This window comes from Panthera leo, chromosome D2 (assembly GCF_018350215.1).
Source record: "Panthera leo isolate Ple1 chromosome D2, P.leo_Ple1_pat1.1, whole genome shotgun sequence".
In the NCBI taxonomy this organism is placed as follows: Eukaryota; Metazoa; Chordata; class Mammalia; order Carnivora; family Felidae; genus Panthera; species Panthera leo.
Genome location: NC_056689.1, coordinates 33,747,551 through 33,769,364, shown reverse-complemented (window position 1 = coordinate 33,769,364; position 21,814 = coordinate 33,747,551). Strand labels below are relative to the sequence as shown.

At 43.4% G+C, this 21,814-nt stretch overlaps 1 protein-coding gene and 1 long non-coding RNA gene across 5 annotated transcripts in view; one reads left to right on the top strand and one right to left on the bottom strand.

Annotated features, from left to right (window-relative positions):
- Positions 1-4,461, top strand: part of LOC122201764 — an 8,027-nt gene extending 3,566 nt beyond the window's left edge. Inside the window, exons 3-4 of the long non-coding RNA XR_006194328.1 lie at positions 3,019-3,093; positions 3,881-4,461. This is a non-coding gene — a long non-coding RNA (uncharacterized LOC122201764). The remainder of the gene's footprint in view (positions 1-3,018; positions 3,094-3,880) is intronic.
- Positions 1-21,814, bottom strand: part of SEC24C (SEC24 homolog C, COPII coat complex component) — a 25,035-nt gene extending 3,221 nt beyond the window's left edge. The window contains exons 1-16 of one of the 4 annotated variants that reach the window (XM_042907741.1): positions 21,681-21,813; positions 19,736-19,935; positions 17,515-17,650; positions 8,935-9,110; positions 8,132-8,503; positions 7,711-7,847; positions 4,987-5,098; positions 4,639-4,766; positions 3,343-3,481; positions 3,012-3,127; positions 2,718-2,842; positions 2,407-2,598; positions 2,104-2,197; positions 1,785-1,901; positions 838-1,008; positions 60-156 (exon numbers count right to left, since the gene is read on the bottom strand). In XM_042907741.1, the coding sequence (XP_042763675.1) occupies positions 60-156; positions 838-1,008; positions 1,785-1,901; positions 2,104-2,197; positions 2,407-2,598; positions 2,718-2,842; positions 3,012-3,127; positions 3,343-3,481; positions 4,639-4,766; positions 4,987-5,098; positions 7,711-7,847; positions 8,132-8,503; positions 8,935-9,110; positions 17,515-17,650; positions 19,736-19,907 (2,284 nt within the window). In that variant the 5' untranslated portion in view covers positions 19,908-19,935; positions 21,681-21,813. Of the gene's footprint in view, positions 1-59; positions 157-837; positions 1,009-1,784; positions 1,902-2,103; positions 2,198-2,406; positions 2,599-2,717; positions 2,843-3,011; positions 3,128-3,342; positions 3,482-4,638; positions 4,767-4,986; positions 5,099-7,710; positions 7,848-8,131; positions 8,504-8,934; positions 9,111-17,514; positions 17,651-19,735; positions 19,936-20,033; positions 21,210-21,237; positions 21,661-21,680 lie in introns of those variants that run through there. The other 3 variants (XM_042907744.1, XM_042907742.1, XM_042907745.1) reach the window with 3 other exon arrangements.

Here is a 21,814-nt window from a genome sequence, read left to right as displayed (position 1 = left end):
GCCACTTGCCTCCCTTCCAGATTTAGCCCCCAATCTGCTCTTCTCCAACCAGGACTGACCAGTGCTTGTCCGAACACGCATCACAGCATCAAAGCCAACAACCTTCTGTACGTCCCGACGCAGGTCACTCAGGAACCGTTCCTGGTCATTCTCCACCTGCAGCCCCCCCAGGCCCAGAGTCACATCACTGACTACATAACACCCTGCAGATTATCTCCCTGCATCCCCTCCACTCTACAAGCTGCTGAATCATAGTAACAGTGACGATGATAATAATGATAGCTTTTAAGCATTTGCTACAAGCCCAGTACTACATTAAGTATTTTACATATAACTACTTATTCCTGATAATAAATCTTAAGTATTAAAATCCCATTTTATAGGGGCACCTGGGTGGCTCAGTCAGTTGAGGGCTCGACTCTTGATTTTGGCTTGGGTGTGACCTCACGGTCATGGGATTGAGCCCTGCATCAGGCTCCACGCTGGACATGGAACCTGCTTGGGATTCTCTCTCTCCCTCTCCATTTGCCTCTCTATCGCTCAGAAAAATGGGAGGTTGGATAGAAATCCCATTTCACAGATGAAGAAACAAACAAAAAATAAGTAATTTCTCCTAGGTTATATAGTGAGTATTCTGGGAGGGCCAGAATAACAACTGAAGACTGATTCCAACCCCATGCTCCTAACCACTACCCTTGTTACTCTTTTCTTTACATTATGGGGTCTTCTCCTCCAACAGTATTCCTATTAATGAGTCAGCAGCTAAAGAGCTGCTCCACACGTAGGCAGACATTATCTGTCTGGCTTCCACCTGCCACCCAGAGTCCCATGCCCTACCTGAAAGCAAGCATATTTGTAGACAGAGCCACCAGTGAGCTGGGGTACAACAGAGAGCGTGGCCACATCCACATACTGGTTAGGGAAGAGGAAGAGGTCTACACAGCAGCCTTGGGCCACACACTCTTTGGCCAGGGTCTGATAGGCACCTGTCTGAGGCTGGAACAGAGTCTGGGGAGGAACAGGAGAAAACATTCGAATATCTCAGCTCTACCCTATTTGAAAACTGTATATTTAATATGGGATATTCAAATATATGTAAGACTTCAGATCTACCTCATAAGCATTTGCAGTAGTAGTAGAACATTCTCTTAAAAAGAAGAATCTATCAAGGGGCACCTGGGTGGCTCAATCAGTTGAGCATCCGACTTTGGCTCAGGTCATGATCTCATGGTTCATGAGTTTGCACCCCACATCAGGCTCTGTGCTTACAGCTCAGAGCTGGAGCCTGCTTCAAATTCTGTGTCTCTCTCTCTGCCCCTCCCCCACTCACACTCTGTCTCCCTCTTTCTCTCAAAAATAAATAAACATTAAAAAAAGAAGAAGAATCTATCGAGCGCTTTGGGATGAGATGGGGTAGAGAGGTGTGGAGCACTGGAGAAGGTTGGCAGTCATGGACCTGACATGTGAAAGGGGAGAGTGTCTCATCCCAGTCCCCCTCAAGAAAGTTGAGAGTATTGCATTGTGGGGGCCCCTGAGTGTCCGACTTCAGCTCAGGTCATGGTCTCATGGTTTGTGAGCATCAGCCCCATGTAGAGCTCTCTGCTGTCATCGCAGAGCCATCTTCGGATCCTCTGTCTCCCTCTCTCTGCCCCTCCCCCTCTCATGCTCACACTCTCTCTCTCAAAAATAAATACACATAAAAAAAAAAAAAAAGTACTACATTATGAAGAGTCACCACCTTCCTCTGTAATAGAAAGTTCTCCCCCCATCTCCCAATCCCACACCTTCTCCTTGTCTGTGTTGATCAACTTCCTGTCGTCTCTGTTCTTCAGTTTCCCTGGGGCCTCTGCAATGGGCAGGGAGGTGTGGAACAGAAACAGCTTCCCTGCACACTCAGCAGCCTAGGAAAGAGAGGACTACTTGTTCATTCTTTCCTTTATTCAGCTATTCATTCATCCCTTCCCTCATCATTTATTTGGTGCCAATTATGTCAGATACGCTGACTCATTGGGCAGTCATCAATCACTAAAGAAAGTTATATCCCAGGGAGTAAGATGGTCAGAAGAAAGTGAGGCAGAGAAGTTGCCAGGGTTCTAGCCTTACCTTTAGAGCCTCCATCCCAGCCTGGATAACTGGAGCAAATACTGTCTCTGTCTCTCTTGTGTCTGCAAACATTTCAGGAATCTGGTCCAATAAGCTGAAAAGATAGATGATGGGAGGCAATCAAAATTGCTATCCAGATTCAATGCCTTAGCCCTCAATTCACTGAAGAATCATGTTCCCCCTACCCCAGACTGAAAACTCCTGAGGCACAGTCCCTGTCCATCTGCGGAGCCCTCTGCTCGACTGACTTTCTCTGATTGTCTCTACCCCATTCCCACTTTATCCCCACAATCTGGCTCTTACCTGGTGATGACTGCCCGAGACTCACTGACATTGACCAGGAAGCCATCCAGCAGTGGCACAAACATGTCAGCCACATCCGATACAACCATCATCTGTGGCTGGGCCAGTGAGCTTTTCACATTGTAGAAGTGGAGCACCTTATTATAGGTGACAAAGCCAACACGGATTGCTGACTCTTCTGCTCCACCCTCCCTGTAGAAGGTAACATTGTTACCCACACTTGGCCACCTTCTCCACCTACTGAGTCAACCAGAACCCACCCCCACCCCAGTGATTATCCAAAAAAAGAACCCTGGCTCCATAAGTCTCACCTAGGTAGAAAATCTAACAGTGACTTGAGCTCCTCACAGAGGAGCCTAACAAGACCACTTCTGATGGCATTGTAGGAGACATCAATCATGAAGATAAAGGCAGGAGGGCTGGGAAACTTATTGTTCTGCAAAGGAAGGAAATGTTGGGGAGGGAAGGGCATTGGTAAGCAGGCTAGTTGACTACAGAGAAGTCAATATCAGAGGGGACAATGAAAGGGTGAGGAAAATGAACACAGCAATTCTCAGCTGTCTCACTGTCTTCCACCCACTTCTCCCCATGCTACTTTCTCTTACCTTGCAGTAATCTACAGTGGCCAAGAATTCATAAGAGCCCAACGATAGCTCAGGACGGTCATAAGCATCCACACGTTTGCCGGTATGATCCAAATGTTGAAAATACTGGGGGGGAACTGTGGGGAGTACGTCAGAATATTACTCAAATATCCACTCTCAATCTTAGTAGTCTTGCACTGGCTAAGCTCACTCTACCACCCCACATCCCCATATGTGCCCTACTTCCACAGTTCCTGAATAAGGGAACCTTACCTATCTAACTAGAAAGAGAATAATGAAGATGCAATTCATAACACCCCCCCCCCCCCAATCCCAGCCTCTATGAACATACCATCATTGATACAACTGCAAAAGCAGCACTGGAAGCGCCTCCCTCCCTCAATGAATTGCATGAAGGGGCACATATATGCTTTGCAGCGATTGCAGCGCAAAGGGCCAGATTCCCCATGGTCCACGACATACGGTGAAGCCTAAGGAGCAAAGGGAAGGGGCTCAGACAAAGGAAAGCTACAGCGGGTTGAGACATGTGGCAGTAGATGAAGAAGAACAACTGGAGGGGAGAAGGGCATGGTTGAGATACCTTGCCTGAGGAGGGAATACAGTGAAAGGGAATGAAGACAAACGATGAGGGTACCAGGCAGAGGAATGTCCCTAAGAGTTCAAATTCTATAGTCCCCTCTTCTTACTCCTCATCTCCACAACTCCCCTTCTTGAAAGAGAACTGTGAAAGTGGCCCTAACAAATCAGGGGCTGCTATAAGCATATAAGGAGAAAGCCAAAGATTCCCTAGGATTCTCGTTTCAGGCCCTATCTTCAATTCTCTTCACTCTTGCCCTAGGGATCTTAACTCTGCTTCCTTCCCCAACCAGGTATTTATGACACTGATCCTCCCCATCCCTGGATATCTGTGACATCTACCAGTGTCTCAACTAGATGCCATGCTACAGATAAGAGACCAGCAGCTAAATGTCTAACCATCCCCACTGAGATCCAGAGAGAGAGAACACAGAGCAAGACAGAGAAGCAAGATGTAAAGTGAGCCAGTTATAGAGAAATCCACTCTAAATTCATTAAGCCAGGCATAAACAGACTTTCCTGCCAAAGCCTGGCAGAGCAGCTGACAAGTTCTCTCTCTCTCTTTTCTTGCTGATTTCAGGTATTGAGGTGAAAAATCAGGGCCCAAGCCAGATAAGAGAAGGACTATTGGACCCTGATCTACCTTTTTCCCTTATATGATTTCCTAACATTCCCTAACTCACCAGGGATGTTAGGACAGTATAGAATAAAAATAGAATAATGTACCTGTAATCATCTGGAGATGACCGTAAGGCTTCTGCATTCAGCTGTCTCCTCCCCTACAAGTTGGCCCTGCCTCTTTTCAGTTTGTTTCCCATATGGACCATGCTCCCACCCAACAACTTCTTGGGCTTTTACTCTCATCACAACCACACCCATCAGGAATGGGCCCTTGGGTAGAAAGCTATTGAGATACTCTCCCTTCCTGCCCAACCAGGACTTCTTTCATTGTGACTGCTAGAATCACCTTCAGGAAGAAGTCTTATGCCCCTCTTTTCCTCCCCCCTCTCTTCCTCCCTTTCATTATACTCCAGTCCCTTCCCTGACTCACCTCCTCTGGTGGCAGCCTTGCCAGTGGCTTGATGACAGCTGCTAGAGGCACCTGGGCCTGTTTAGCCATGTCAGATGTGCAAGGGATATTATAGGATGTGCATCGGATGTATCGGGGACTTGCATTCCCTGAAGTAGGAGGTAGAAAACCTAAGTCAGATCACAGAATCCCTCTAGACACCAGCTCTCCATTGCTGATCCACCTCATCACCCCGACATATGCTAGAGCTGATGGCGGCTTTTCCCCTAGAGGGACTGGTCTCTGATTAAAGACTAACAGAAGCCCTATCCATAAGCTGATAATCTTGGAGAAAAGGCCCTCACAGGAAGGAATTAATACCCTTCTTACCTTGGTCTTTCACCAGGAAGTTGGTGGTGACTAAGGGTGGCACCTGGCCCCGTACTCCAGTAACAAATGGCTCTGAACCCCGGTTGTTCCTGTCATCCTCAATAACCTGAATCTGTAGGGAAGAAATGAAATGAGTGAGGGTGACACAAGAAAGGGAAGTACCAGGTCCTAGAAAACCAGGAGAAAGAAAGGCTAGAGCTACTGCACAGAAACTAGTAATTTGCTAAGAACACCTCATGCACCAGGCCTGCTCTCGTTCTGGAGATCACATAAAATGCTACAATGCCAATCTTCCGCTCTATAATCAGTAGCAAGATGCTGTACAGTCAACACTGAGAAAGGGCTTCTATATAAATTGCCCTGACCCCCAATCAGTGGTGACCACCCCATTATTCCCCCCACTCCAGGAAAGTTCCAGCTCTCATCACAAACCTTCAAATATACCAGATTTCACTTCCCTCCCACATTACATGCCCCCCCCCCCACTCCTCTCACCAAGACACATTCTGAGTCAGAGCAGGAAAACAGACAACGATAACCATGTAAAAATGAAATCTACCTGGAATGACTCTACACTCAATGAAAGTAGAAGGGACAGGGTGAGGAGAGGATTAAACAGAAATGAACAGGTAAGGTGAGGAAGCAGATGCTGCCTTATTTTCAGGTAAGCATCCGTGTGTAAATATGGGAGAAGAGGATTAAGTACCCAATCCTTACAAGCCCAATCCTCAGTCCCCCACATTTTGACAGATCCAGCAAAGGAAAGGAAAAAAAAAAAGATTTTGCAAAGCTGGTAATCAGATCTTTGTGTAGGCTGATGACCTTTGGTCAGTACTTCAAGATGGTTTGTAAAACCAGAAAAAGTAAAGGGAGAATAAGACTCCATATTACATAGGAGAAAGAGTTGAAGCTTAGAAATATATCAGAATCAAATAGATTCTCCAGATGAGAAAGTGGCCCACACTTTCCCAAACCAGTAGTCTCTTCCCCTGTGAGAAATACCAGTATCCCAAACTTGTACATTAGTAGTCACCTACCCAAAGTTTTTCCACAAGCTGTAGACATATCAGTCCCAAAGGGGAAGGACCTACTACTCAACTTTGTCCTGTTCCTTCAAATGTCACATGCAGGCTCCTGGAGGACCCAGCAGAACTAAAATCAAAGCTTAACATGCCACCTTACAGCCTGGTCTTCTACCACCCCATACTCAAGGCACTGCCAAACAGCTTGTTATTTCATTACATGGTGACTTGAGACATGCACATCCTTCTGGTTTGTAAAAGCGAGGGTCTAGAAGGACTAAGGGAAGAGGGTGGAGAGGGATGGACATGGTGGATGAGGTGAAGATGAGGTCACAGGCATGCATGGGTGGCATTAACACAGGGATGACACGCACACACACACCACCCCCTGCACTTACTGGACTAGGAATGGCATCAGGGTCTATTCTGTGCCTGGTTTTCTGCTGAGGAGGCAGCTCATTGAGTTGCTTTTAGTGTTTTAATAATAAAGGCAGCAGGGGAATACAGGGAGGGAGACAAAAGAACAAGAAGCAGATGTTACTTCTCTTGACCCAGATGAATTAGACATGAATAGCTGGAGCCCAGCTCATACTGCTGAAATCAGGCCCCCTCTAGGTCAGAAATTCCAGGGCTCTCTGGCCCAACACAGAGGCTTTAATGGCTCAGACTATGATGTAGAAAGATAAAGTGGCAAATAGGAAGCAAGTTTTAGAGAGAGGGGCTGAATGGGAGAAATCTTAAGAAGGAAGAAGAGGGATGTTCCCCCCAAAAGGCCAAACTCCCATCTAAGGACCGTGCTTATGCTTAAAGAAGCCTTTCCTCACATCCAACCCAGATTCTACTTCTCCCTGAAGGAGACGAAAAGGAGGGGCTGCTTAATCCTCTAGGGTCGCTCTTAGCCAAAAGGGTCCTTCACCATGGTAATTCCCCAAAGGAAGAGGAAAGAGAACAGAATGGAATATGACAATGGCTAAGCATGGTGAGGTAACTGACATAGCAAATGTTGCAGACAGAACTATAAAATAGCCCCCACTTGGGAGTACAGTCCCAGCCTCTATTCCAAGTAGGATAAGGAAGCCCTAAGGATTCTGATGATGGCTCTAAGAGTGAAATTCACCCCCCTCCTGGGAGAAGCAGCTTCCCCACACTGCCCTTATAAACTGTAGATCACTTTTCCCCCATCCACACAGCAGGATTCTAGCCAACAAAAGTACTGGAGGTTTCTTCCTAAAACACTGTCCAACTAGGGGCACAGAGAAACCAATGAGGCTTTCCTTCTCTTAACACCTACCATCAGAGAATTCCTACCAGATCTACCCATTAAGAAGACTGCTATCCTACTAAATCTAAAAGGACAAGACCTGGACCCAGCTACTACTCCACAGAAGGGTAGAGGTTACCATGCTATGTCCAATAGTGACAGAAGGCAGTACTCAACCCAGCTGTCTACTGACATTACTGATCACTCTTAGCTTTGCTTTCTTCCCTGCCCAGCTATAGAGTAAAAGTGCCCCCAAAAGATTTCTGGGGCCTCAAGTTCCAGTTCAAAGAATCAAAAATTACATCTAGGTTCTATACCTAACAGAAGATAAATGAAAAGGGAAAATAATCAGAAAACGCTAGGCAAACATCTCATCTAGGTTGACTCACTTATCTGGCAGCCACAAACTCCTTGCCTAGGACCACATAAGTATCTACTTACAGGGCTTGGGATGGCATCAGGATCCAGGCGCTTAGGAGGCAGTGGTTGAGGAGGCCCAGGCTGACTGCCAAAAGTGGATGCTCCTGGGTAGGGACTTCCATAATTGGGCTGAGGGCCCCTGGCTGGTCCAAAGGAACCTGAAAGACAAGGGCACAGGTTGATAAATTCAAAATCCCTGATCTCTTCTTAAGGCCTCAGGGAAATGACTAGACTCCTATAAGTATAGAGGTAATGACCATTCAGAGAAAGACCACACTATCTGAACTAAAAGAAAAAAGAATGTCTTATAAATCCTGCATCCTAGTAATAATACCCTGAAGCTACCCATCTAGTTCACCGCTTAGCAAGCAATATTAAACAAACAAAAACACCTGAATAGTTGAAGCCTTTGGCTTCTAGACAGACCTTGGGAAAAACTTACCATTTTGTTGCAGCTGATAGCCTGGCTGCTGGGAGGAGTGCATAGGTGGTGGTGGTCCTGGGGGCCCAGTCATCTGGCTGCCAGGAGGCAGAGCTTGAGGAGGAGGTGAGGACACATGGTTGGGCTGGCTCACAGAGGGCCCCCCAAAACCCTGTCCAGGCAGGAGTGGACCAGTCATCGAAGGCATCCGAGGACCCCCTGAAGCTGGGGATGTGAAGCTGGAGGCCTGTGGTGGGGCAGATCGCTGGGGAGGCTGGGCCCCAAGATGACCCTGGCCCTGGCTAAGGGGAGGAGCCTGGCCCTGAGGATAGGAGCCATACAGACCAGAGTTGGGGAAACTTCCTGAGGCTGAGGCCAGCGATGTTGGTGGGCCTGAGAAGTAGAAGAGATACAGTCAGAACCCTAGTCATTTTGCCTTCCCCTTTCCACGTGAGAGGGGCAGGAATGACCACTCCTATCAGCTGGCCCTCAGAAGCACAAGAAATAAAAGGGATTCGGGTATACACCAGAGTCTGATGCTTTTAAAAAGAAGGGGAAGGTAGGGGTACCTGAGTGGCTGTCGGTTAAGTGTCCAACTTCGGCTCAGGTCATGATCTCACGGTTTGTGAGTTCAAGCCCCAAATCAGGCTGTGCTGACAGCTCGGGGCCTGGAGCCTGCTTTGGACTCTGTGTCTCCCTCTCTGTCTGCCCCTCCCCACTCACACTCTGTCTGTCTCTCTCTCTCAAAAATAAATAAACATTAAAAATATATATATATTTAAAAAGAAGGGGAAAATAACAATCCTGGGGTCATCAGTACTCACCATAGCCCAGCCCCACAGGGGGAAGGGCTGGAGCCACAGCACCACTGATCTGCATTCCTGCCAGCTGACCAGTCACCTGTGCACTTGTCGGGGGAGGGCCAAAGGGCTGAAGCACAGCTGGCTGGCTGACCACAGGGGCCAATGGGACTGACCCAAATGGCTGAGACCCAGGGAACCTGTAAATACAAGGAAGGCAGAGGTAACAAGTAGGCCGGGAGACCCTTCAAAGTTGGCAGGAGCTCCACATCATACAGGAAACTATACTGTTCTACAGCATCTTCCTGTCATCCTGGGCTCTTTTATGGCTTCATGTTTTTGTATATTTGTAGATGTATTACATTCCTGATGATCCACACTATGATTATTCATGGAAAATCTTGTTTTCCATTAGGTTCACTCCACAAACATATGCCAAGCACCCTCAGATCAGGTATTATTTATTCTACTAGTTAGATTATCACCTCCTCTGACTCAACAGAGTTAAACAATCAAAGTACTTATTACTTTATCCTGGCTAAAGGTGTTAAGAGCAGAGTAAGTCATCTGAGTTTGACATTCTGTACTAATCAGAAAGATGATGCCTGCTCTACCAGAAAGGGACTAGGAAAACAGGACACAAACCAGAGAGCCTTCTAGCCAGGTTTATCTAGCAAAGCCTCATTACTTGGATAGCGACACTGGACATTCCCATGGTATCAGATGGCACATTAAAATATAAATACAAAATCATTCCCGTAGCATTGCATATCAACTAGTAACTAAAGTGGTGTTTTATGTTGATATTACTGCAGAAATCTACAACATAGATTATACATAAAAGCCCCATATGAGATTTCAAGAGTGAATCAAACTCTTCACAACAATAATCAGTTACACTTAAATTCTGATTTATTCTTCCTGCTTATTTTGTCTCTACTAAACAACTTGTACTTTATTATATTTTGTATAATAAATATAACATATTTATTATATTAGTCTTGTAGTTTAACACTTTTCTTTCATTCATTCATTCAACTACTACTTTCTGAGTGTTATGCTAGTGAACCTTATCTCCCTGAGAGAGGAGCTCTGCATTTGTTGTCCTTTGTTGGGCTCTGCACTTTTTGTCTTCTATAGCACCAAACATACTGTTAGCTCCATAGCCTAAGCCCATAAATCCTTGTCAGAATAATTATATTTCATGGTTACTACTCCATTAATATGGATAATACTATCAACTACCCAATGTTATTCCATCACATGCCTGAGTAATAATAAAATACCACCTTATCTCTAAGTAGCGTTACAACTTATAAAGCATCTCTAAGTGCTTTATTTAATGTAATCCTCACAGCAAAATGAGGACACAGCAGATAGAAAAGTAAGACATGAAGAGTATAAGTGGCAAACTAGGCTAGAACTAGAGCCCAGACCTGATCTTAGTTCAATGTACTTTACTGTTTAATTATGAAGTGTAACATAAATAGGAAAAAAAAAAAAAAACATAAAACAAGTATTTACTGTTAAATAATTATAATACAAATACCAATGTAACTAAAAACCAGGTCAAGAAATAGAATACATTAGCACCCAAAGGCCCAGTGCTCCTCCCCTCCATCACAGCCCTCCCTCTCTCTTCTCCTAGAGGTAACCACTTTCCTAACTTCCTAATAATCATTCCCTTGTCTTTAAAACAACATAGTTCAGTTCTGTCACTTTTTAAAAAAATATTTATTTTATTTATTTTGAGATGGAGCACAAGTGGGGGGTGGGGGTGGTGGGGAGAGAGGGAGAGAGAGAGAATCCCAAGTAGGCTCCACACTGTCAGCACAGAGCCCAATATGGGGCTCAATCTCACAAACAGCAAGATCATGACCTGAGCCAAAATCAAGAGTTGGACGCTCAACCAACTGAGCCACCCAGGTACCAGTTCTGTCACTTTTTTACACTTTTGTAAACGGAATCACTTCACATATACTCCTTGAGTTTTGCTCCTTTTGTTCAACCATGATTATGAAATTCATCTATGCTGTTGCATGTAGCATTTCCTTTCATCACTAAATGTTAGTCCACTAAATAAATATGCCATGATTTACTTAAGTATTTTAATGTAGATATCTAGGTTTTTCTAATTTTTTAATATTACAAACAATGTTGCTATGAACACTCATATACCTGTTTATATACATGAATTTTTCATATATATATATATATATACATATATATATATATATTCATGAATTTTTCTAAGGCATGTATCTATGAATGAGTTGCTGGGTCATAAGGTATGTATATCTTTATTTTTTTTTAATGTTTATTTTTGAGAGACAGAGAGAGAGCAAGCGAGCACAAGTGGGGGAGGTACAGAAAGGGGGACAGAGGATCCCAAGTGGGCTCCATTCTGACAGCAGAAAGCCCAGTGCAGGGCTCAAACTCACACACTGTGAGATCATGACCTGGGCTGAAGTCACTCAACCAACTTAGCCACCCAGGTACCCCTGTTATCTTTAATTTTAACAAATAATTCCAAGCTATTTTCCCAAAGTAGTTGTTCTAATTTGCATCTGATCACCGGTGGATAAAGAGTTCCTGTTATTCTGGGGCGCCTGGGTGGCTCAGTCGGTTGAGCGTCCGACTTCGGCTCAGGTCACGATCTCGCGGTCCGTGAGTTCGAGCCCCGCGTCGGGCTCTGTGCTGACAGCTCAGAGCCTGGAGCCTGTTTCAGATTCTGTGTCTCCCTCTCTCTCTGCCCCTCCCCTGTTCATGCTCTGTCTCTCTCTGTCTCAAAAATAAATAAATGTTAAAAAAAAAAATTAAAAAAAAAAAAAAAAAAGAGTTCCTGTTATTCTGATAGTCCAGCAATATTTGGGACTCTCAGACTTTTTAATTTTGCCACTTTGATGGATACATAATAGAAAAGAATCTTGTTACGGCTTTTGATTTGTACTTTTCTCATTATTTATGAGGTTGGATAGCTTTTAATATGTTTCCTCTCTTTTTCAAAATATCTTATATTGTAGTCACGCTACTTGTGATGATGTGAGATGATAAAGTCCCTACGCGATGAGATGAAGTGAAGTGAATGATGTAGGCATTGTGAAGAAGTATTGAGCTACTATTGACCCTCTGACAGTATGTCAGAAAGAGGATCATCTGCTTCTGGATTGCAGAAAGGGAGACTACTGTAATGGTTGCTTAAGGTTGAGAGAGTGGGGGACTGAAGAAATAGCTAAATAATGGTAGCTACTGAGCTAAAGGATATGGTGTTTTTTCTTGAGGTGATGAAAATATTCTAAATTGTAATGGTTGCACATTATCTGCGAATATATTAAAAGCCATTCAACTGTACACTTTATTTTTTTTTTAAGTTTATTTATTTTTGAGAGAGAGAGAGAGCACAAGCGGGGAGGGGCAGAGAGAGAGGGAGTCAGAGAATCCCAAGCAGGCTCCACGCTGTGAGCATAGCCTGATGTGGGGATTCAAACTCACAAACTGTGAGATCATGACCTCAGCTGAAATCAAGAGTCAGACACTCAACTGAGCCACCCAGATGCCTCTGAATTGTACACTTTAAATGGATGAACTACATGATATGTGAATTATATCTCAATTGTTTTCAAAAATGCAATCAAATAAAATTGCACTAAAACCTCAGACCTCCCTCAAGCTTTTGCTCCTTCTTTAGCCAAGCATTACAAAAGAATTGGTCTATATTCTATCTCCATGTCTTTAGTTCCTATTCCCTTTCTCTTTAAAGATTCTTCTTTCTGGGTTAATTTTCCTTTCTTTTCTTAGTCTATCCCTTGATAATTTTCTCATCCAAGGTCGATACATGGTAAACTCTCAGTCAGTTTGTAAATGTCTGTATTTGTACTCTCTCTTAGCCAGGTACATAATTCTACATTGACAATTACATTCCCTTAGTCCTTTCAAGGCACTAGTCTACTATCTGCTCTCTTTTAATATTCTCTATTTAGTCTAATCAATTTTTTTTTTTTTTTCTCTCTGAGAATCCTTTACAGCCTGGGTTGAGGGAGTGTGGTTGTTTCACATTTGCTTCTGGAAGATACTCCAATGATATCACCACCCAAGATGACATTTTTTAAAAAAGCTTTGAGGGGCACCTGAGTGGCTCAGTCGGTTAAGCGGCCAACTCCGGCTCAGGTCATGATCTCACAGTCCGTGAGTTCGAGCCCCGCGTCAGGCTCTGTGCTGACGGCTCAGAGCCTGGAGCCTGCTTCAGATTCTGTGACTCCCTCTCTCTCTGACCCTCCCTCGTTCATGCTCTGTCTCTCTCTGTCTCAAAAATAAATAAACATTAAAAAAAAAATTAAAAAAAAAAAGCTTTGAAAGGGGTACCTGGGTGGCTCAGTCGGTTGAGCGTCCGACTTCAGCTCAGGTCATGATCTCACAGCTTGTGAGTTAGAGCCCTGCGTCAGGCTCTGTGCTGACAGCACGGAGCCTGGAGCCTGCTTCAGATTCTGTGCCCCCCTCTCTCTCTGCCCCAACCCACTTGCATTCTGTCTCTGTCTCTCTCAAAAATAAATAAACATTAAAAAAAATTTTTTTTAATAAAATAAAATAAAAAAACTTTGACATGGGGCACCTGGGTGGCTCAGTAGGTTGAGCGTCCAACTTCACCTCAGGTCATGATCTCATGATTCGTGAGTGTGAGCCCCCCATCGGGCTCTGTGCTGACAGCTCAGAGCCTGGAGCCCGCTTCAGATTCTGTGTCTCCCTCTCTCTCTGCCCCTCCCCCTCTCATGCTCTCTCTCTCTCTCTCTCTCTCTCAAAAATAAATAAACATTAAAAAAATAACGATAATAAAAATAAAAAAGCTTTGAAACACAATTTGTATACCATTAAATTCATTCCTTTTAAGTGTACAATTCAACGATTTTTAGTAAATTTAGAGCTGTGCAACCATCACCAGAATCCAATTAAAAAAATTTTTTTTGATGTTTATTTTTATTTTTGAAAGAAAGACATATATATATATCTAGTATAAATATATATAGTATATGTTTTTAAATTATTACAGAATGAGGAGAGTATATGCAAAATTTTAAAAAGATACTGTTTTTAGTAATCACATTTGTGATAGTGTTAGTATTGTTGTACTGAGACTGCTGTGTACAATAAGGGATAAAGTAAATGAGAAATTATGGCATATTTCAGTATTCTAATTCCATCATCCCCATAGCCTTAAGAAAAAGAAGAGATACAGGTATAATAGGTTAAGTAAAGGCTCTGTAGTCTTGAATTGGAAGTACAAATTTAAACATGTATATGTAGATATCTATAGATATGTAGATATGTGTTTCCTAGCTATGCTTACTGTAAAGGCCCAGGAGTGACCAATCAGTGAACATGCCTAGTGCCCAGATTACGGGCACAAAATGTCATTTATCACCACCAAAATAAAGGATTTCTTGGAAAAATGCCTAATTCCTGGTCTGGGGCTTAAAATGTGTAAGACAATCCTAAGACATCTTATCATTCCCAAAGACTACTAGGGCCATGTCAGAAGTACTCAGGAGTCAACTTGAAGAAGCTCCCATTGGTCAAAGATGGAACACTCTAAACTTCAATAATGATGATAATTGCAGTGGGTTGAAACCCATCAAATATGTTTTTTTTAAAGTTTATTTTGAGAAAAACAGAGAGAGAAAGAACCTGAGTGGGGAGTGGCAGAGAGAGAGAGAGAGAGAGAGAGAGAGAATCCCAAGCAGGCTCTGTGCCACCAGTGCAGAACTCATGAATGCAAGATCATGACCTGAGCTGAAGTCGGGATGCTTAACCGACTCAACCACCCAAGTGCCCCAAAACCCATCAAATTTGTTTAAATTCAGGGTGCCTGGGTGGCTCGGTTGGTTAAACACCTCACTCTTGATTTCGGCTCAGGTATGATATCATGTTTTGTGTGATAGAGCCCCGTGTTCAGCTCTGGCTGACAGCATGGAGCCTGCTTGGGATTCTTTCTCTTCCTCACTCTCTCCCTCAAAATAAATAAATAAAAACTTTAAAAAATATATATGTTTAGGAGCATCTAGGTGGCTCAGTTGGTTAAGCGTCCAACTTCGGCTCAGGTCACGATCTCATGGTTCACGAGTTCGAGCCCAGCATAGAGCTCGCACAGGGCTGCTGTAAGCACAGAGCCTGCTTCAGATCCTTGGTCCCCCCCTCTCTCTGCCCCTCCCCTACTCTCTCTCTCTCTCTCTCAAAAATGAATAAACATTTTAAATAAATAAAAATATGTATGTTTAAATTTGTAAATTCGAAATAACATTAAAAAAGAAGAGGTCACCTTCAGTAGGTAACAAAGGACCAATTCATTCCCTTATAAACTTGGAAATAAAGGTAAAGAAGCAAGCATTTAACCTATATGAGCTGCACAAGTAACCAAACAACACAAGAGGAAAACTGTAACAGTATTCAAACAATTAAATGAAAAACAAAAGAATTCAAAAGTATCACCATTTTGAAAACCCAATGAATTAATATACATATGTATTAAGCTCCAACAATTGCTAACATTACAAAAAAAAGACAAGATATTAAGAAAGCAAGTCTCTGGATCCAGCTGCCAATTTGCAGAGAATACAGAGAAAAGAGGAACATGTTGAACTGTAATAGGAATTTGGAACCAGAAGAATCAAGACTGTGGGAAACTCTTCAGGTCAACTGGCTTCAGTTCTTCAACAGATAAATAGAAAGAAAAGAAAGAGATGGAGGATGGCGGGTGCCTGGGTGGCTCAGTCAGTTAAGCATCTGACTCTTGATCTCGGCTTTGATCATGATCTCATGGTTTGTGAGATTGAGCCCCAAGTCTTGGGATTCTCTATCTCCCTCTCTCTCTGCCCCTCCCTCGCTTGCTCTTTCTCTAAATAAGAAAGAAAGAAAGAAAGAAAGAAAGAAAGAAAGAAAGAAAGAAAGAAAGAAAGAAAGGGAACCTATCAACTTAAAGACACATCAAATTGTTTTTTTGGTTTTTTAAACAGGCAAAACTAAACTGTGGTATCTAGGGATGTACATTTGGGTGTAAACTATTTTTAAAAACACAACAAAGTGGTTACTATAAGAGGATAATCACTACTCATGAGGATAAGGAGAGAGTTATGACTGAATTGAGGCACGTGGAAGGGGCTTTTGGGGCGTGTGGCAGAGTTCTTTCTATTTCTTCATCTGGGTTGTAGTTACAAGGGTATTCACTTTACAGTAATTTCCTAAGCCATACATTTGTTTGTATGGATTTTTCTGTATGTGTTTTATATTATAATGAAAAGACCTATTGCATAAACAAACAAATAAATGTAAATGTATTACTCCCCAGCTTAAAACTCTCCAATGGCTTCTCACTCCAACTAAAATCGAATTTATACTTCCTACTATGACTTACAAAGCACTACATGATACGGCTCTTGACTGTATTTCTACCTTATCTCCTCCACACTCCATTCTGCTCTAGTCACGGTGGCATTCTTGCTCTTTCTCACACCCACTAAATTAATTTCTCCATCAGAGCCTTTACACTTGTTTCCTCTATCCAAGACATTCTTCTCCCAGATCTTTGGATAGCTCCCTGAGTCATTTCACAGAAGTTTCAAACATCACTTCAGAGAGGCTTTCCTTGACCAATGTATTTAAAACAGCTCCCTACCTCCTCACCAGACATTCTGTATATCCTTACTCTGTTTTATTTATTTATATTTGTCTACTTGTTATCTTCTGTGTACTCCACTAGACTATAAATTCCACCAGGGCAGAGATTCGGTCTGTTTTGTTTGCTGCTTTATCTCCAACCTGTAGAACAACACCCAACACATAATAATACAAAATAAATATTTTTGAGTGGCTGAATGAATGAATGAATTTCTTATACTGCTTCTCAGTGTTTTCTAACACACAAGATTAGGGAGCACTTCCCAGGGTCTTTCTGATGCTAACATCTGATGCTAAAAATGTATATTCTGGACACCCAATAAAAATGTCAGAAAGTGACTTCCATTACCACACACCCTACTTGCAGTTATACTTTATCCTTTGTTTACCAAGAAACAAACAATAGTCCAACAGAGATGACTTGCCTTCCCTTAATGGACTTCCATACAAAGACAGGTGTTTATTGGATCATGTACCACCAAAGTTTTTATCATTTATGTGGTTTTTCTTTGAGTATCTTTCTTTTCAAAACTGGTCACACCCAAACTTATCCAGTAAGTCCTACTAATTGCCTGATCTAGAGGAAAGGGAGAAGTCAGAAGAGACATAAATAATTCTGAGATCCTTTCTTCCTGTTTCTCCCTGAGGGCAGGCTCAGTATGATTGCAACAATTATTGAAGATATATGTCTAGTCAAGAAAAAAACTCAAGTTCACAGAAAGAATATACAAAAGAACTCAGGTACGAAGATGGGTTAATGATCTATGGAGGAGACAACAGCAGCACCCATAATCTGGAAAAATGAAAACAAAATACAAAAAAGTAGAGGGAAGAGAAAAAAGGATCTAAGAGAAAGTCAAGAAAAAAGAAACAGGCCCTCATCCATTCCTAATCCTTCTAATTTCATCAGACCGATTTTAGGTTGACCCAAATACATACCTCTGCATCTGAACAGTGGAGCTCGGCCCATTCTGTACATCTCCTTGGCCAAACTGGCCATAAGCAGCCTGGCCACAAGGGGCCTGTGCTGTTGAGGCTGGAGGTGCCTCTGAAGAAGGTGGGGCTCTTGACACACCTGAGGGTAAAGGACAGAAACTAAGCAATTGGGAAATAACTTTCTTCTCCACCCTGAGCAAGGAATATAAAGCAAGAATTAATAAGCTCAGAGCTTCACTGGCCCAGTGCCACAGCTTTGATATCAAAAGGATACCATGAACATGCAACTCCAGCTACAGCAGATTCTGAACATGGACGCCCAGTCAGAGAGTCTCCATTCTTCTAGACAGATATACTATACGTGAAGCTGTAACTAGAGCCACAAGAACATAAGGGCTTCCTGCAATCACCATACACTTTCATACAATCCAGGACAGTCTAATGTTCTTACCCTAGACAAAAAGTCAACTCTTTAAAAAAAAAAAAAAAAAAAGATTTTATTTTTAAGTAATCTCTATACCCAACATGGGGCTCAAAGTCACAACCTCAAGATCAAGAGTCGCATGCTCCACTGACTGAGTCAGCCAGGTGCCCCAAAAAGTCAACTCTTTTAAGGAAAAGATCCTACTCCAGAACTCAGAAACTTTGAACATATGAGAAAGGTAGTACAGAAGGTGATCAAGTAATAAACTGAACTAATTTGTAAAGACAGGCTCCTGTTGGAGAGACTTTTCTGCCAACCTCTTTTTCATATATTCTACTTATCCTAACCATCCACTTCTAAGTGTTGACATTCCCAATATTACATGGCTCAGGAAAGTAATCTCAGGTTGGAGATTCTGCCCAGTGGTTCAGTCAGGACAGCTGACTTGCCATCTCACTAGTGCTGCCACCTTTGTCTTCACAAAAGCTGTACCCCAGCCCTTTTGCTCCTCAGAGCTCCTATCAAAGCTATTTCTACTACTCCCGACCATCCTTTCTGAATACTATCCCCAACCATCCTTCCCACATGAAATGCAGGGAATTAGTTACTCGGCACATCACTTTGGAAATGTTGCTGACCCCTGTTCAAACAATTGTTTTTCTTTTGCTTTGTTACTCAATAGAGATTAGACAATTAGACAATTTAGAACCTGCCTACAGGTTAATTAATCTGAACCCGTTCACTAGCCATCCCAGAACCAGATAGGTTTTCCTTTCAATAATAAAACTTCCCATTGAGGCAATGCCAAACTCCATCCTGATAAGCCAGGAAATGACAGATCAGAGGTGGACTCTGTCCAGCCAAAGTCTCAACCCAGAATAAGGCTCTTCCAAAGACCTGAGACCTAATCTCACCACTTGACAATTTTTTTTTCTCAAAATCATAATTAAAACGGTAATACTTCATTCATTTCCCAAATCTTACCTATGCTTTCTCGGTGCCTTCTTTTTCCCATATCCTTGTATGGAATTTACTATCTTAAAAAGTTATGCATAAAGCATTTGGCATTAACTCTTCAGCTAGCCTAACCAAAGATCTGCTGTTAACCATTTTCCAAAAAGCCTTATGGACAGTCTGTAGAGTACCAGCTGCTCTTCTTGAAAAAGCAATGTAAAAGGCAAACACTGATCCTAAGGCAGCAGATTAGTCTTCTCTTATTGTCCTGATATTACAGAGCATCTAAGAAGCAGAGGAAACTCAAGCAAAGGCAAAAAATGGTATCAACAGAAAGATATGAGAAGCACCAAAATTTAGACACACAAACACCACACTTTTTATCCACGAATTAGTTTCCCATGTCCCAGAGTCATTTATAAATAGAACCATTAATCCAATGACAGGTATTACCAATATACATGAAGAACAAGTGATTTCAGGGAGACTTTAGGTCAACAGGAAATATTCAATCCTGGTCACAGGCTCTGAAAGAGCTGTGACCACAACCTTTCCATCCAGCTGTGAACAAAGCAGCCAGTTGAGGCTATACATACAGGATGACACTCACATGAAATGAACTGCCACTGAATCTGGAAGATGTGCTTCCATTAGATGTCTTAAGGCAGAACTTATGTAAAAACAGGGAAGGGAAGACTGCCCACAGAGTTCTCGTAACTGAGAGCCAGAGGCATGTTCCTCAATCCCAGTCATCCCAACTCTCTAGGCAGCTTCCATAAGGCAATACCACCCAGCTTGAACACTACTGATTCCCCTCCTAAGCTCAAAGGAAACTTGGAAACATACCTGGGGGAGGTGTTTGCTGATAGCCTGGTACTGGGCCATTGTAGGCTCCATAGGAAGTTGGGGGTGCTGTGGACCCTGGTTGCCCACCATAGCTAGACTGATGATACCCTGGGTAGACAGGCTGGGGCTGCCCAAATGGCGGCACAGGTGGAGCTGACTGGTTGACGTTCATTATGAGTGCATCCCCAACTTGGTCTCACCTAATAGATGAGAGAGAAGAGAGATATTAGTCAAAATCAACTTCCTAAAGAGAGAACAACTATTCAGGGTAGAAAGTATAGATAAAAAAAGGACTGACCTTATCAGGCAGTTATCAGCCTAATTGTTCCCATACTACTACAAGATCTTTGTAATTTTCTGCCCCAGCCAGTAGCCACATTACCTCCTCAAAGTAAGGATTTGTTACTGTGAACCCCATGCTTTGTCACTGCCAGGATGGTATAAATTTCAACTTCAGATAGGCCCCATTGGAATGGGGAATAGCCTCCATTCCCCAGTGGTATGATTTCTAGTGTCTAGTCACACAAGGAGTCCTGCCACTGATGAACTACTGTGATATTATAAGTAAATGAAACAGTGTTCCCACTTTCCATTCATTCACCCTAGCATCCATTCATTCAACAAACACTGAATACCCTCTAAAGTGCTAGTCATTTTCCATCACTCAGGCTACACATACAAAACAGATCAGTTAAATTCCCTCCTTCTCAAAAGACAAATTCTAGAGTAACTGATCAGAGAAATAAATTCTTTGGCTGAACTGCAATAATTCAAATGCTACTCCATCCCGTCTTTCCACCAAAAGAATGTATGGATTTGAAAACTAAAGCATTAAAATCATTAAATGCAAAGGACACCCAAAACTCTAGCAAGGTAACAGACACCAGTAAGTGCAGGCCAGGAACAAAAACTTCTCACAATAACCTAGGAAAACAGTTCAAGGATCAATGACAAAGATTTCATGTAAAAAGATCATTCACCTATCCTTCAAGCAGAGGGAGTTCAAGCAGATTTGGAGTATTCCAAATCCCATCACTTCTCCCAACTATCCCGTTTCTGCTCTCCTTGTGTTTGTCATGAATATAGGCCACCACTAAAATTATGACAATCTCACCCAGCAACAGAGGAATGAATGTGAGAGCCTTTCCGGGGTCCTTCCAAGAACAAGACTATCTGATCACATCTGAACGCCTTATCATTCAACTACCCTATACACAGATGGGGCACAGGAAGCAGGAGAGTTCACAGATGCTGTAGTGGAACAATGGGACTCTCCCATTTGCTAAAGAGGGTCATCTTGATAATAGAAAAGCTGAGCTGCTCCTGGGCTAGAATTCTTTAATCTTAAACCCATCTCAGGAGCTGTTCTTCCAAATCCTAAACCTTGCACAGGTCACAAACACTAAGCTTGACAGATGTCCCCTGCCCCTGTATCTTCCTAAATCAGTGTGGGGGCGGGGAGCGGAGGAAAGGAGCTTCTTCGCCAGGAAATAATCTCACACCCAAGAGTTTGGAGTAAGGCTCAAGTCTGGACTTCATTCTGGGTAGACAGCCGAGGGTGACAACCCAGGGGGCGGGGCAAGCTTCCTAGAACTCTGAAGGTAGTCGAGCTGTGGAGGCTGGGAGCGCCGGGAATCAAGACCAAGAAGTCAAGCTAGCTTCTCGGGCCACGACGAGAGGGCTGGTCCATTAAGCATGGAGATCGAGCGTCTCGCGCCCTTCAACAGGCTTGGGGCAGGAAGCGGGAGCCGGAATCTGGGCCAGGAGGAGAGAAGGGAGGGTCTAGGACTGATTCAGGATTGTGGATGCGTGAGGTGAGGGTCTCTCTCCGTGCCCCGCCCCCAGGCTCCTCCCTTCCTTCTCGGACGGGACCCCGATGAGGCCAGTGATACCCCGGCTTCTCCCCTGCTGTCCTACCCACCAACCTCCCGATGCCACTCCTCACCCGGCTCCAGATCCAGGTTCGACTTCGTTCCTAACGTCAAGGATCCCAGGCCCAACTTCCGGTTCCGAGGGGGCCTGAGCGTCGCCCCCGGAAGCTCCTCCCCCACGCTCCAGGGCCGGACACTCCTTCTGCCA